This window comes from Salmo salar, chromosome ssa02, assembly GCF_905237065.1.
Source record: "Salmo salar chromosome ssa02, Ssal_v3.1, whole genome shotgun sequence".
NCBI lineage: Eukaryota > Metazoa > Chordata > Actinopteri > Salmoniformes > Salmonidae > Salmo > Salmo salar.
The window spans coordinates 79,618,821-79,632,872 of NC_059443.1; the positions used below are offsets into that span (position 1 = coordinate 79,618,821).

At 46.1% G+C, this 14,052-nt stretch overlaps 1 protein-coding gene across 5 annotated transcripts in view; it reads right to left on the reverse strand.

Annotated features, from left to right (window-relative positions):
- Nucleotides 1–13,403, reverse strand: part of LOC106585215 (uncharacterized) — an 84,683-nt gene extending 71,280 nt beyond the window's left edge. For all 5 annotated transcript variants that reach the window (XM_045710825.1, XM_045710830.1, XM_045710815.1 and 2 more), the window contains exons 1-4: nt 13,307–13,403; nt 10,951–11,220; nt 10,632–10,706; nt 4,249–4,484 (exon numbers count right to left, since the gene is read on the reverse strand). In XM_045710825.1, coding sequence (XP_045566781.1) covers nt 4,249–4,484; nt 10,632–10,706; nt 10,951–11,112 — 473 coding nt within the window. In that variant the 5' untranslated portion in view covers nt 11,113–11,220; nt 13,307–13,403. The remainder of the gene's footprint in view (nt 1–4,248; nt 4,485–10,631; nt 10,707–10,950; nt 11,221–13,306) is intronic.
- Nucleotides 13,404–14,052: the final 649 nt, after the last annotated feature.

Genomic DNA, 14,052 nt, shown 5'->3' on the forward strand with positions numbered 1-14,052 from the left:
ATGTTTGGTACTAGCTACATCTGGGAGTATGGTACTATGTTTGGTACTAACTACATCTGGGAGTATGGTACTATGTTCGACATGTTTGGTACTAGCTACATCTGGGAGTATGGTACTATGTTTGGTACTAGCTACATCTGGAAGTATGGTACTATATTGGACATGTTTGGTGCTAGCTACATCTGGGAGTATGGTACTATGTTGGACATGTTTGGTACTAGCTACATCTGGGAGTATGGTACTATGTTTGGTACTAACTACATCTGGGAGTATGGTACTATGTTGGACATGTTTGGTACTAGCTACATCTGGGAGTATGGTACTATGAATGACATGTTTGGTACTAGCTACATCTGGGAGTATGGTACTATGTTTGACATGTTTGGTACTAGCTACATCTGGGAGTATGGTACTATGTTTGGTACTAGCTACATCTGGGAGTATGGTACTATGTTTGGTACTAGCTACATCTGGAAGTATGGTACTATATTGGACATGTTTGGTACTAACTAAATCTGGGAGTATGGTACTATGTTTTTTACTAGCTACATCTGGGAGTATGGTACTATGTTGGACATGTTTGGTACTAGCTACATCTGGGAGTATGGTACTATGTTTGGTACTAACTACATCTGGGAATATGGTACTAACTAAATCTGGGAGTATGGTACGATGTTTGGTAGTAGCTACATCTCGGAGTATGGTACTATGTTGGACATGTTTGGTACTAACTAAATCTGGGAGTATGGTACTATGTTTGGTACTAGCTACATCTGGGAGTATGGTACTATGTTGGACATGTTTGGTACTAACTACATCTGGGAGTATGGTACTATGTTTAGTACTAACTACATCTGGGAGTATGGTACTATGTCTGGTACTAGCTACATCTGTCAGTATGGTACTATGTTGGACATGTTTGGTACTAACTACATCGGGGAGTATGGTACTATGTTTGGTACTAACTACATCTGGGAGTATGGTACTATGTTGGACATGTTTGGTACTAGCTACATCTGGGAGTGTGGTACTATGTTTGACATGTTTGGTACTAGCTACATCTGGGAGTATGGTACTATGTTTGGTGCTAGCTACATCTTGGAGTATGGAACTATGCTTGGTACTAGGTACATCTGGAGGTATGGTACTATGTTTGGTACTAACTACATCTGGGAGTATGGTACTATGTTTGGTACTAGTTACATCTGGGAATATGGTACTATGTTTGACATGTTTGGTACTATCTACATCTGGGAGTATGGAACTATGTTGGACATGTTTGGTACTAGCTACATCTGGGAGTATGGTACTATGCTGGACATGTTTGGTACTAGCTACATCTGGGAGTATGGACCTATGTTTGGTACTAGCTACATCTGGGAGTATGGAAGTATGTTTGGTACTAGGTACATCTGGGAGTATGGACCTATGTTTGGTACTAGCTACATCTGGGAGTATGGAAGTATGTTTGGTACTAGGTACATCTGGGAGTATGGAACTATGTTTGTTACTAGCTACATCTGGGAGTGTGGTACTATGTTGGACATGTTTGGTACTAGCTACATCTGGGAGTATGGAACTATGTTGGACATGTTTGGTACTAACTACATCTGGGAGTATGGTACTATGCTTGGTACTAACTACATCTGTCAGCATGTTTAACAGTATTTTTTTACTTAATTAAATGTTATTTAATTAACCCTTATTTTACGAGGTAAGTTGACTGAGAACACATTCTCATTTACAGCAACAACCTGTGGGTCACGTTCTGACCCTAATAAGATGTAATTTTCTATAGTAGAGTAGGGCAGGGCGTGACAGGGGGTGTTTTTGGTTCTGTTTTCTATTTCTATGTTTAAGTTCTAGTTTTTCTATTTCTATGTTGGGATTGTTTGGGGTTGATCTCTAATTGGAGGCAGCTGATCCTCATTGCCTCATATTAGAGATCATATTTAAGTAGGGGTTTTTCTCTTCCTGTTTTGTGGGTTATTATCTTTTGAGTAGTGTGTCTTCCTCTCTGTGTCACGGTTTGTTGTTTTCGTGTTTTCAAGTTATTTATGTATTGCATTCAGTTTCACGTTTAATAAATATGTGGAACTACGAACACGCTGCATTTTGGTCTGCTCCTTCGAACAGCCGTGACAGAATAACCCACCATAAAAGGACCAAGCAGCGTGGAATGGAGCAGCAGGAGAAATGGACTTGGGAGGACATACTGGAGGGGAAAGGATCCTAGACGTGGGAGGAAATCCAGGCCGGTATGGATCGCCTCCCATGGGAACAGGTGGAAGCAGCGAGGGAAGTACAGCGACGAGATCAACAGGCAAGGCAACGAAGGAAGCACGATTGGCATTCCCCCCCAAAACATTTGGGGGGGCACATGGGAAGTTTGGCAGAGTCAGGGTGGAGACCTGAGCCAACTCTCCGTGCTTACTGTGAGGAGCAAATGACGGGGCAGGCACCGTGTTGTGCGGTGATGCGCACTGTGTCGTCAGGGCGCATTCACAGGCCGGTGCGATCTGTGCCCGCACCCTGCAGTTGTCGAGCTGAGTTGAGCATCCAGCCAGGGCGGGTTGTGCAAGCCATACGCTCCAGACCTCCAGTGCGCATCCGCGGCCCAGTACGTCCTGTGCCTGCTCCTCGCACTCTCCCTCCAGTGCGCCTCCATAGTCCAGTACGTTCTGTGCCTGCTCCTCGCACTCTCCTTTCAGTGCGCATCCATAACCCGGTACAGCCAGTGCCTGCTGTGAGCACTCGGCCCTTAGTGCATCTCCCCAGTCCGGTGAGACCGATCCTGCTCCTCGCACTATTCCTCCAGTGCGCAGCCATAACCCGGTACAGCCAGTGCCTGCTGTGAGCACTCGGTCCTTAGTGCGTCTCCCCAGTCCGGTGAGACCAATTCCTGCTCCTCGCACTCTCCCTCCAGTGCGCCTCCATAGCCCAGTATGTCCTGTGCCTGCTCCCCGCAGTCGACCTGAGGTGCGTGTTACCAGTCTGGCGCCACCTATGCCAGTCCCACACATCGGACCTCCAGTGCGCATCCCTAGTCCGGAGCCTCCAGCGACGCTCCTCAGCCCGGAGCCTCCAGCGACGCTCCTCAGCCCGGAGCCCCCAGCGACGCTCCTCAGCCCGGAGCCTCCAGCGACGCTCCTCAGCCCGGAGCCTCCAGTGACGCTCCCCAGTCAGGAGCCTCCAGCGACGCTCCTCAGCCCAGAGCCCTCAGCGGTGGTCTGCAACCCAGAGCCCTCAGCGGTGGTCTGCAACCCAGAGCCTTAAGCGGCGGTCTGCAACCCAGAGCCTTAAGCGGCGGTCTGCAACCCAGAGCCTTAAACGGCGGTCTGCAACCCAGAGCCTTAAGCGGCGGTCTGCAGCCAAGAGCCTTCAGCGGCGGTCTGCAGCCAAGAGCCTTCAGCGGCGATCTGCAGCCCAGAGTCTTCAGCGGCGGTTGGTGGTCCGAAGCCTCCGGCGATGATCCATGGTCTGGTTCCTCCGGACATACAGAAGCGGGGGGATCAGTGGGCGGTGGGGGTACTACGCCCGGAACCAGAGCCGCCGCCATAGACATTAGTCACCCAACCCACCCTATTCTCCCTTTGTGTTTTGTGGTTGTTTTGTTGGGTTTTTGTTTGCATTCAGAGTCTGCACCTTTGGGGGGGGGGGTACTGTCACATTCTGACCCTAGTAAGATGTAATTTTCTATAGTAGAGTAGGGCAGGGCGTGACAGGGGGTGTTTTTGGTTCTATGTTTTCTATTTCTATGTTTAAGTTCTAGTTTTTCTATTTCTATGTTGGGATTGTTTGGGGTTGATCTCTAATTGGAGGCAGCTGATCCTCATTGGCTCTGATTAGAGATCATATTTAAGTAGGGGTTTTTCTCTTCCTGTTTTGTGGGTTATTATCTTTTGAGAAGTGTGTTTTCCTCTCTGCGTCACGGTTTGTTGTTTTTGTGTTTTCAAGTTATTTATGTATTGCATTCAGTTTCGCGTTTAATAAATATGTGGAACTACGAACATGCTGCATTTTGGTCCGCTCCTTCGAACAGCCGTGACACTGTGGAACGGTTACAGGGGAGAGGAGGGGGATGAATGAACCAATTGTAAACTTGGGATGATTAGGTGACCGTGATGATATGAGGGCCAGATTTAGTACCTACTATTATGCTTGTCTTTTGGCTCTATGTTTGCGACTACATATGTTTCTATCTCTAGTGTTGTATTTGTCTGTATATTTAGTGAACATTTTACTCACAACACTTTGTGGAAAACGGCCTTGAGGCTGCCAGGTATGTGCGTCTGGTCGTGGGGCAGGACACGGCGGAGAACAGGCACCACTACATGGTCATACCAGTCCTCTACGTCCAATATGTCTTCCATCCAGTCTTCTGGCTCGTCTTCCTGGGACCTGTAGTTCCCGGCCAGCTCGGCCAGAGTCCAGTTCAACACAACCTGAGTTAGAGTGGTGCTCCTGATCTCAGACAGGGGCTTCTGTGGAGGGGGAAGACAGATGGGGTTAGAGAGAGAGACAGGTTTATCTGTGGAGGGGCTGAGGGACAGGTGAGACAGACAGGTGCAACAGACAGGGTTTAGAGACAGACAGGGATAGAGAGAGACAGGTGAGACAGGGTTTAGAGACAGACAGGGTTTAGAGACAGACAGGGTTAGAGAGAGACAGGGTTTAGACACAGGGTTCAAGAGAGACAGGGTTTAGAGAGAGACAGGGTTCGAGACAGACAGGGTAGAGATAGAAAGGGTTTGAGAGAGACAGGTGAGACAGACAGGGTCAGAGAGAGAGACAGGGTTAGAGAGAGATAGGGTTTAGAGACAGGGTTCAAGAGAGACAGGTGAGACAGACAGGGTTAGAGACAGACAGGTGAGACAGACAGGGTTTAGAGACAGACAGGGTTTGGAGAGCGACAGGGTTTAGAGACAGGATTCAAGAGAGACAGTTGAGACAGACAGGGTTAGAGATAGAAAGGGTTTGAGAGAGACAGGTGAGTCAGACAGGGTCAGAGACAGGTAGGGTCAGAGAGAGACAGGTGAGACAGACAGGGTCAGAGACAGGCAGGGTCAGAGAGAGACAGGGTTAGAGAGAGACAGGTGAGACAGACAGGGTCAGAGACAGACAGGGTTAGAGACAGACAGGGTTAGAGAGAGACAAGTGAGACTGACAGGGTTAGAGAGAGACAGGGTTAGAGAGAGACAGGGTTAGAGACAGACAGGGTCAGAGACAGACAGGGTTTAGAGACAGGGTTAGAGACAGACAGGTGAGAGACAGGGTTAGAGAGAGACAGGTGAGACAGACAGGTTTAGAGACTGGGTTAGAGAGAGACAGGTTTAGAGACAGACAGGGTTTGGAGAGAGGGTTAGAGAGAGACAGGTGAGACAGACAGGGTTAGAGAGAGACAGGTTTAGAGAGACAGGTTTAGAGACAGACAGGGTTAGAGACAGACAGGGTTAGTGACAGACAGGGTTAGAGACAGACATGGTTAGTGACAGACATGGTTAGAGAGAGACAGGACCTCAATAGAAGGTAGTGAGGAATGGTAAAGACAGGACCTCAATAGCTGCCCCCAGCTGTGCCCTCGATACCATATGTGAATTGATTGCCCCCATCTATCTACTGAGCTCGTGCTACTAGGTGACCTAAACTGGGACATGCTTAACACCCTGGCCATCCTATCTAAGCTTGATGCCCTCAATCTCACACAAATTATCAATGAACCTACCAGGTACAACCCCAAATCCGTAAACACGGGCACCCTGTCATCCTAACTAACTCGCCCTCCAAATACACCTCTACTGTTTTCAATCAAGATCTCAGCGATCACTGCCTCATTGCCTGCATCCGTAATGGGTCTGCGACCAAACGACCACGCCTCATCACTGTCAAACGCTCCCTAAAACACTTCTGCGAGCAGGCCTTTCTAATCGACCTGGCCGGGTTATCCTGGAATGACATTGACCTCATCCCGTCAGTAGATGATGCCTGGCTATTCTTTAAAAGTGCCTTCCTCACCATCTTAAATAAGCATGCCCCACTCAAAAAAATTTGAACTAGGAATAGATATAGTCCTTGGTTCACTCCAGACCTGTCTGCCCTTGACCAGCACAAAAACATCCTGTGGCGTTCTGCATTAGTGTCACGTCCTGACCAGCAGAGGGAGTAATTGTATTAGTTTTGGTCAGGACGTGGCAGAGGTTTTGTGTTATGTGTAGGTTAGGTTGCTGGACTCTCAATTGGAGGCAGGTGTTTCTAGTTGCCTCTGATTGGGAGTCCTATAAACAGCTGTGTGTTTTTCTTTGGGGTTGTGGGTAGTTGTTTGTGAGCACTGCTTTGTTTGGCCTGCCACACTGTTCTAGTCGTTCATGTTTATCGTTTTCCTGTGTATGCTTTATTCTAAAGTAATTAAAAGATGAGCATCCACATTCCCGCTGCGTATTGGTCTTCTCTCCACTACGACAAATGTTACAATTAGCATCGAATAGCCCCCGTGATATGCAACTTTTCAGGGAAGTTAGGAACAAATATACACAGGCAGTTAGAAAAGCTAAGGGTAGCTTTTTCAAACAGAAATTTGCATCCTGTAGTACTAACTCAAAAAAGTTCTGGGACACTGTAAAGTCCATGGAGAATAAGAGCACCTCCTCCCAGCTGCCCACTGCCCTGAGGCTAGGAAACACTGTTACCACCGATAAATCCACTATAATTGAGAATTTCAATAAGCATTTATCTACGGCTGGCCATGCTTTACACCTGGCTAACCCTACCCCGGTCAACTGCCCGGCACCCTCCACAGCAACCCGCCAAAGCCCCCACCATTTCTCCTTCACCCAAATCCAGATAGCTGATGTTCTGAAAGAGCTGCAAAATCTGGACCCATACAAATCAGGCTAGACAATCTGGACCCTCTCTTTCTAAAATGATTTGCCAAAATTTTTGCATCCCCTATTACTAGCCTGTTCAACCTCTCTTTCGTATCGTCAAAGATTGGAAAGCTGCCGCGGTCATCCCCCTCTTCAAAGGGGGTGACACTCTAGACCCAAACTGCTACAGACGTATATCTATCCTACCCTGTCTGTCTAAGGTCTTCAAAAGCCAAGTTAACAAACAGATTACCGACCATTTTGAATCCCACCGTACCTTCGCCGCTATGCAATCTGGTTTCAGAGCTGGTCATGGGTGCACCTTAGCCACGCTCAAGGTCCTAAACGACATCATAACCGCCATCGATAAGAGACATTACTGTGCAGCTGGCTGAATTCATCGACCTGGCCAAGGCTTTCGACTCTGTCAATCACCAAATTCTTACTGGCAGACTCGACAGCCTTGGTTTCTCAAATGATTGCCTCACCTGGTTTACCAACTACTTCTCTGATAGAGTTCAGTGTGTCAAATCGGAGGGCCTGTTGTCCGGACCTCTGTCAATCTCTATGGGTGTGCCACAGGGTTCAATTCTCGGGCCGACTCTTCTCTGTATACATCAATGAATGTGCTCTTGCTGCTGGTGATTCTCTGATCCACCTCTACGCAGACGACACCATTCTGTATACTTCTGGCCCCTCTTTGGACACTGTGTTAACTAACCTCCAGACGAGCTTCAATGCCATACAACTCTCCTTCCGTGGCCTCCAACTGCTCTTAAACGCAGGTAAATCTAAATGCATGCTATTCAATCGATCACTGCCCGCACCTGCTTGCCCGTCCAGCATCACTACTCTGGACGGCTCTGACTTAGAATACGCGGACAACTACAAATACCTGGGTGTCTGGTTAGACTGTAAACTCTTCTTCCAGACTCACATTAAGCATCTCCAATCCAAAATTAAATCTAGAATCAGCTTCCTATATCGCAACAAAGCATCCTTCACTAATGCTGCCAAACACATCCTTCTAAAACTGACCATCCTACCGATCCTCGACTTCGGTGATGTCATCTATAAAATAGCCTCCAACACTCTACTCAACAAACTGGATGCAGTCTATCACAGTGCCATCCGTTTTGTCACCAAAGCCCCATACACTACCCACCATTGCGACCTGTACGCTCTCGTTGGTTGGCCCTCGCTTCATACTCGTCGGCAAACCCACTGGCTACAGGTTATCTACAAGTCTCTGCTAGGTAAAGCCCCGCCTTATCTCAGCTCACTGGTCACCATAGCAGCACCCACTCGTAGCACGCGCTCCAGCAGGTAAATCTCACTGATCACCCCGAAAGCCAATTCCTCCTTTGGTCATCTTTCCTTCCAGTTCTCTGCTGCCAATGACTGGAACGAACTGCAAAAATCTCTGAAGCTGGAGACTCACTAGCTTTAAGCACCAGCTGTCAGAGCAGCTCACAGATCACTGCACCTGTACATAGCCCATCTGTAAACAGCCCATCTATCTACCTACCTCATCCCCATACTGTATTTATTTATTTATTTATCTTGCTCCTTTGCACCCCAGTATCTTTACTTGCACATTCATCTTCTGCACATCTACCATTCCAGTGTTTAATTGCTATATTGTAATTACTTCGCCACCATGGCCTATTTATTGCCTTAAAACTTCTTTGGGATAGGGGGCAGTATTTTCACGGCCGGATAAAAAACGTACCCGATTTAATCTGGTTACTACTCCTGCCCAGAAACTAGAATATGCATATAATTAGTAGATTTGGATAGAAAACACTCTAAAGTTTCTAAAACTGTTTGAATGGTGTCTGTGAGTATAACAGAACTCATATGACAGGCCAAAACCTGAGAAGATTCCATACAGGAAGTGCCCTGTCTGACAATTTGTTGGCCTTCTGTTGCATCTCTATCGAAAATACAGCATCTCTGCTGTAACGTGACATTTTCTAGGGCTTCCATTGGCTCTCTAAAGCCGCCAGAAAGTGGAATGGGGTGTCTGCTGTCTCTGGGATAGGTTCAGGAGCTCTGTTTGTGAGTGGTCAGCCTAGTGGCTCAGAGACAGGAGATGCGCAGGCACGAGACGTGGCCATTTTTTTCTTTCTGCCTTTGAATGAATACAACGTTGCCTGGTTGGAATATTATCGCTATTTTACGAGAAAAATAGCATCAAAATTGATTTTAAACAGCGTTTGACATGCTTCTAAGTACGGTAATGGAATATTTTGAATTTCTTTGTCACGAAATGCGCTCGCTCGTCACCCTTCGGATATTGACCTGAACGCACGAACAAAACGGAGCTATTTGAATATAACTATGGATTATTTTGAACCAAAACAACATTTGTTGTTGAAGTAGAAGTCCTGGGAGTGCATTCTGACGAAGAACAGCAAAGGTTATCCAATTTTTGTAATAGTAATTCTGAGTTTACTGAGCCTCGACGTTGGCGAGTGTCTGAATAGCTAGCCGTGATGGCCGAGCTATGTACTCAGAATATTGCAAAATGTGCTTTTGCCGAAAAGCTATTTTAAAATCTGACACCGCGATTGCATAAAGGAGTTCTGTATCTATAATTCTTAAAATAATTGTTATGTATTTTGTGAACGTTTATGCTGAGTAATTTAGTAAATTCACCGGAAGTTTTCGGTGGGTATGCTAGTTCTGAACATCACATGCTAATGTAAAAAGCTGTTTTTTGATATAAATATGAACTTGATTGAACAAAACATGCATGTATTGTATAACATAATGTCCTAGGAGTGTCATCTGATGAAGATCATCAAAGGTTAGTGCTGCATTTAGCTGTGGTTTTGGTTTTTGTGACATTTATGCTTGCTTTGAAAATGGCTGTGTGATTATTTCTGGCTGGGTACTCTCCTGACATAATCTAATATTTTGCTTTCGCTGTAAAGCCTTTTTGAAATCGGACAATGTGGTTGGATTAACGAGAGTCTTAACTTTCAAATGGTGTAAAATAGTCATATGTTTGAGAAATTGAATTTATAGCATTTTTAAGGTTTTTCGTATTTCGCGCCACGCGCTACCATTGGATATTGGTGAGGCGTTCCGCTAGCGGAACGTCTGTCCTCAACAGGTTGCCTTAACTTACCTAATTTGCACTCACTGTATATAGACTTTTTGTTTTCTTTCGTTCTACTGTATTATTGACTGTATGTTTTGTTTATTCCATGTGTAACTCTGTGTTGTTGTATGTGTCGAATTGCTACGCTTTATCTTGGCCAGGTCGCAGTTGCAAATGAGAGCTTGTTCTCAACTAGCCTACCTGGTTAAATAAAGGTGAAATACAAATAAAATAAAATAGAAGGTAGTGAGGAATGGTAAAGTCAGGGCCTCAATAGAAGGTAGTGAGGAATGGTAAAGACAGGGCCTCAATAGATTGCAGTGAGGAATGGTAAAGACAGGGCCTCAAATGGTAAAGACGGGGCCTCAATAGAAGGTAGTGAGGAATGGTAAAGACAGGGCCTCAATAGAAGGCAGTGAGGAATGGTAAAGACAGGGCCTCAAATGGTAAAGACAGGGCCTCAATAGTAGGCAGTGAGGAATGTTAAGACAGGGCCTCAATAGAAGGCAGTGAGGAATGGTAAAGACAGGGCCTCAATAGAAGGCAGTGAGGAATGGTAAAGACAGGGCCTCAATAGAAGGTAGATTGTAAGTAGTTCCTGTTCTATCCTAGATAGAAAATGTGTGTGTGTGTATGTGTGTGTGTGTATGTGTGGTTACTTTGTGCGTGAGCGACACAAACTCCCTGACGAAGCTTCCGAAAGGCCTGAAGACCCCCATGAACCCGTTCACCACCTGGGATTGGACAGAATCAGACAATTATCATTTCCTCTACCTACTGACATATCACTTCTGTTTGATTATGGTTTATTAATGCTCTACTCTGGGAGGGTTGCATCTCAAATGGCACCCTATTCCCTATATAGTGCACTACTGTAGACCAGAATGGCATCCTATTCCCTATGTAGAACACTACTGTTGACCAGAGCCCTATAGGCCTATGTAGGGAATAAGGTGCCATTTGGGACATAAGGCCTACCTCTCGAAGGCTCTCCTGGGGTGAGGGGGGTTGGGGTGAGTATTGTTCGTCCGACGTGGGTCTGGGTGGGTATGCTGGGGTGTAGGATGGGGGGTAGATGGGGTTGGGGTACCCTGGTGTGGTCCAGGTGGAGTTCTCCATGGGGGGGTGGACTTCTGTCATCAGGGTGTGGAACACCAGACTCAGGGTTCCATTCTCCAGTCCCTCCACCTCCGGATGCAACAACAACTCTGCCTTCTGCTCCAGAGTTAACAGGTGTAGCACCTCCAGCTATGGAGAGACAGAGATAGACCACCAGTATGTTTCAGTTAGAGAGACAGAGAGAGACCACCAGTATGTTTCAGTTAGAGAGAGACAGAGACAGAGAGAGAGACCATCAGTATGTTTCAGTTAGAGAGAGAGAGAGAGACCACCAGTATGTTTCAGTGAGAGAGAGAGAGAAAACCAGTATGTTTCAGTGAGAGAGAGAGAGAGAGACCACCAGTATGTTTCAGTGAGAGAGAGAGAGAGACTACCAGTATGTTTCAGTGAGAGAGAGAGAGGAGAGAGAACCAGTATGTTTCAGTTTGAGAGAGAGAGAGAGAGAGAACCAGTATGTTTCAGTTTGAGAGAGAGAGAGAGAGAGAACCAGTATGTTTCAGTTTGAGAGAGAGAGAGAGAGAGAGAGAACCAGTATGTTTCAGTTTGAGAGAGAGAGAGAGAGAGAGAGAACCAGTATGTTTCAGTTTGAGAGAGAGAGAGAGAGAGAGAACCAGTATGTTTCAGTTTGAGAGAGAGAGAGAGAGAGAAACCAGTATGTTTCAGTTTGAGAGAGAGAGAGAGAGAGAGAACCAGTATGTTTCAGTTTGAGAGAGAGAGAGAGAGAGAGAGAGAGAGAGAGAGAGAGAACCAGTATGTTTCAGTTTGAGAGAGAGAGAGAGAGAGAGAGAGAGAACCAGTATGTTTCAGTTTGAGAGAGAGAGAGAGAGAGAGAGAGAGAGAGAGAGACCAGTATGTTTCAGTTTGAGAGAGAGAGAGAGAGAACCAGTATGTTTCAGTTTGAGAGAGAGAGAGAGAGAACCAGTATGTTTCAGTTTGAGAGAGAGAGAGAGAACCAGTATGTTTCAGTTTGAGAGAGAGAGAGAGAGAGAGAGAGAGAGAGAGAACCAGTATGTTTCAGTTTGAGAGAGAGAGAGAGAGAACCAGTATGTTTCAGTTTGAGAGAGAGAGAGAGAGAGAGAGACCAGTATGTTTCAGTTTGAGAGAGAGAGAGAGAGAGAACCAGTATGTTTCAGTTTGAGAGAGAGAGAGAGAGAGAGAACCAGTATGTTTCAGTGAGAGAGATACAGAGAGAGACCACCAGTATGTTTCAGTTAGAGGGAGACAGAGAGAGAGACCATCAGTATGTTTCAGTGAGAGAGAGAGAGAGACAGAGAGAGAGAGACCACCAGTATGCTTCAGTGAGAGAGAGAGACAGAGAGAGAGACAGAGAGACCACCAGTATGTTTCAGTGAGAGAGAGAGACAGAGAGAGAGAGACCATCAGTATGTTTCAGTGAGAGAGAGACAGAGATAGAGACCACCAGTATGTTTCAGTGTGAGAGAGAGAGAGAGAGAGAGAGAGAGAGAGAGAGAGAGAGAGAGACCACCAGTATGTTTCAGTGAGAGAGAGAGAGAGAGAGAGAGAGACAGAGAGAGAGAGACCACCAGTATGTTTCAGTGAGAGACAGAGAGAGACCACCAGTATGTTTCAGTGAGAGAAAGAGAGAGACCACCAGTATGTTTCAGTGAGAGAGAGAGAGAGAGAGAGAGAGAGAGAGAGACAGAGAGAGAGAGACCACCAGTATGTTTCAGTGAGACAGAGAGACCACCAGTATGTTTCAGTGAGAGAGAGAGAGACCATCAGTATGTTTCAGTGAGAGAGAGAAAGAGAGGGACCACCAGTGTGTTTCAGTGAGAGACAGAGAGAGACCACCAGTATGTTTCAGTGAGAGACAGAGAGAGACCACCAGTATGTTTCAGTGGTCTTGGTTCGCTGTCTTTTTGGATTCTCCTTTTTGGTTTTACTTCATTGCTATGATTGCTAACAGTGTTACTTGATTGAACCATGTTAAAAAAAATTAAAGAGAGAGAAGAGATGGGAGGGTAGGGGAGAACGGAGACAGAGAGAGAGAGAGAGAGAGAGAGTGGAGGATAGAGAGGAGGATAGAGAGAGAGGATAGAGAGAGAGAGAGAGAGAGAGGATAAAGAGAGACTTTGTAAGACATAGAGAGACTTTGTAAGACATAGGGCTCTTAGTATGATGATGAGGGAGGGAGGAGACATAGAATGAGGTGTCACTGGTAGTTATGTCATGTTATAAAGGTGTTAAGTTGTACCTGCTCTCTCCCCAGACAGGAAAGGGTACATGAAGAACATATAGATCCACCTCTGTCTGACCGGATCCATCTCTGAGAAATGATCACTCAACTCCTCCACCCTGGAGACAGAGAGAATAGGGGATGGAGAAGAATGGAGTGAGAGGGAGAGAGAGAGAGAGAGAGAGAGAGAGAGAGAGAGAGAGAGAGAGAAGGATGGATAGAGGGAGAGGTTGAGAGAGTCAGAGAGGGAGAGGAAGGAAGGAAGGAAGGAAGGAAGGAAGGAAGGAAGGAAGGAAGGAAGGAAGGAAGGAAGGAAGGAAGGAAGGAAGGAAGGAAGGAAGGAAGGAAGGAAGGAAGGAAGGAAGGAAGGAAGGAAGGAAGGAAGGAAAGAAGGGGGATGGAGGGAAGGAAGGAAAGAAGGGGGATGGGAGCCAGGGAGAGAGAGAGAGAGAAATAGAGAATGTTGAGATTGTCATGACATGCAGTCAGCAGCAGGTGTCTCAGTAGACTGTGTAGAGAGGGGATTCCCTCTGCGTGTGTCCAGTCCTTTATAACTAGTATATAGTACATATTGAACGATTTTATAAGGATTAGGATTATATAGTTTTAGTTTAGGAAGACATCAGATAAAGGAAGAGAAAGGCTGAGTTGTCTACTACAACATGTAGGGTTTCCTCACTACTGTAATACATGGTCTGGTAGGTGATATTATATTATATATAGTAATGTTATAACATGGTCTGGTAGGTGACATTATATTATAT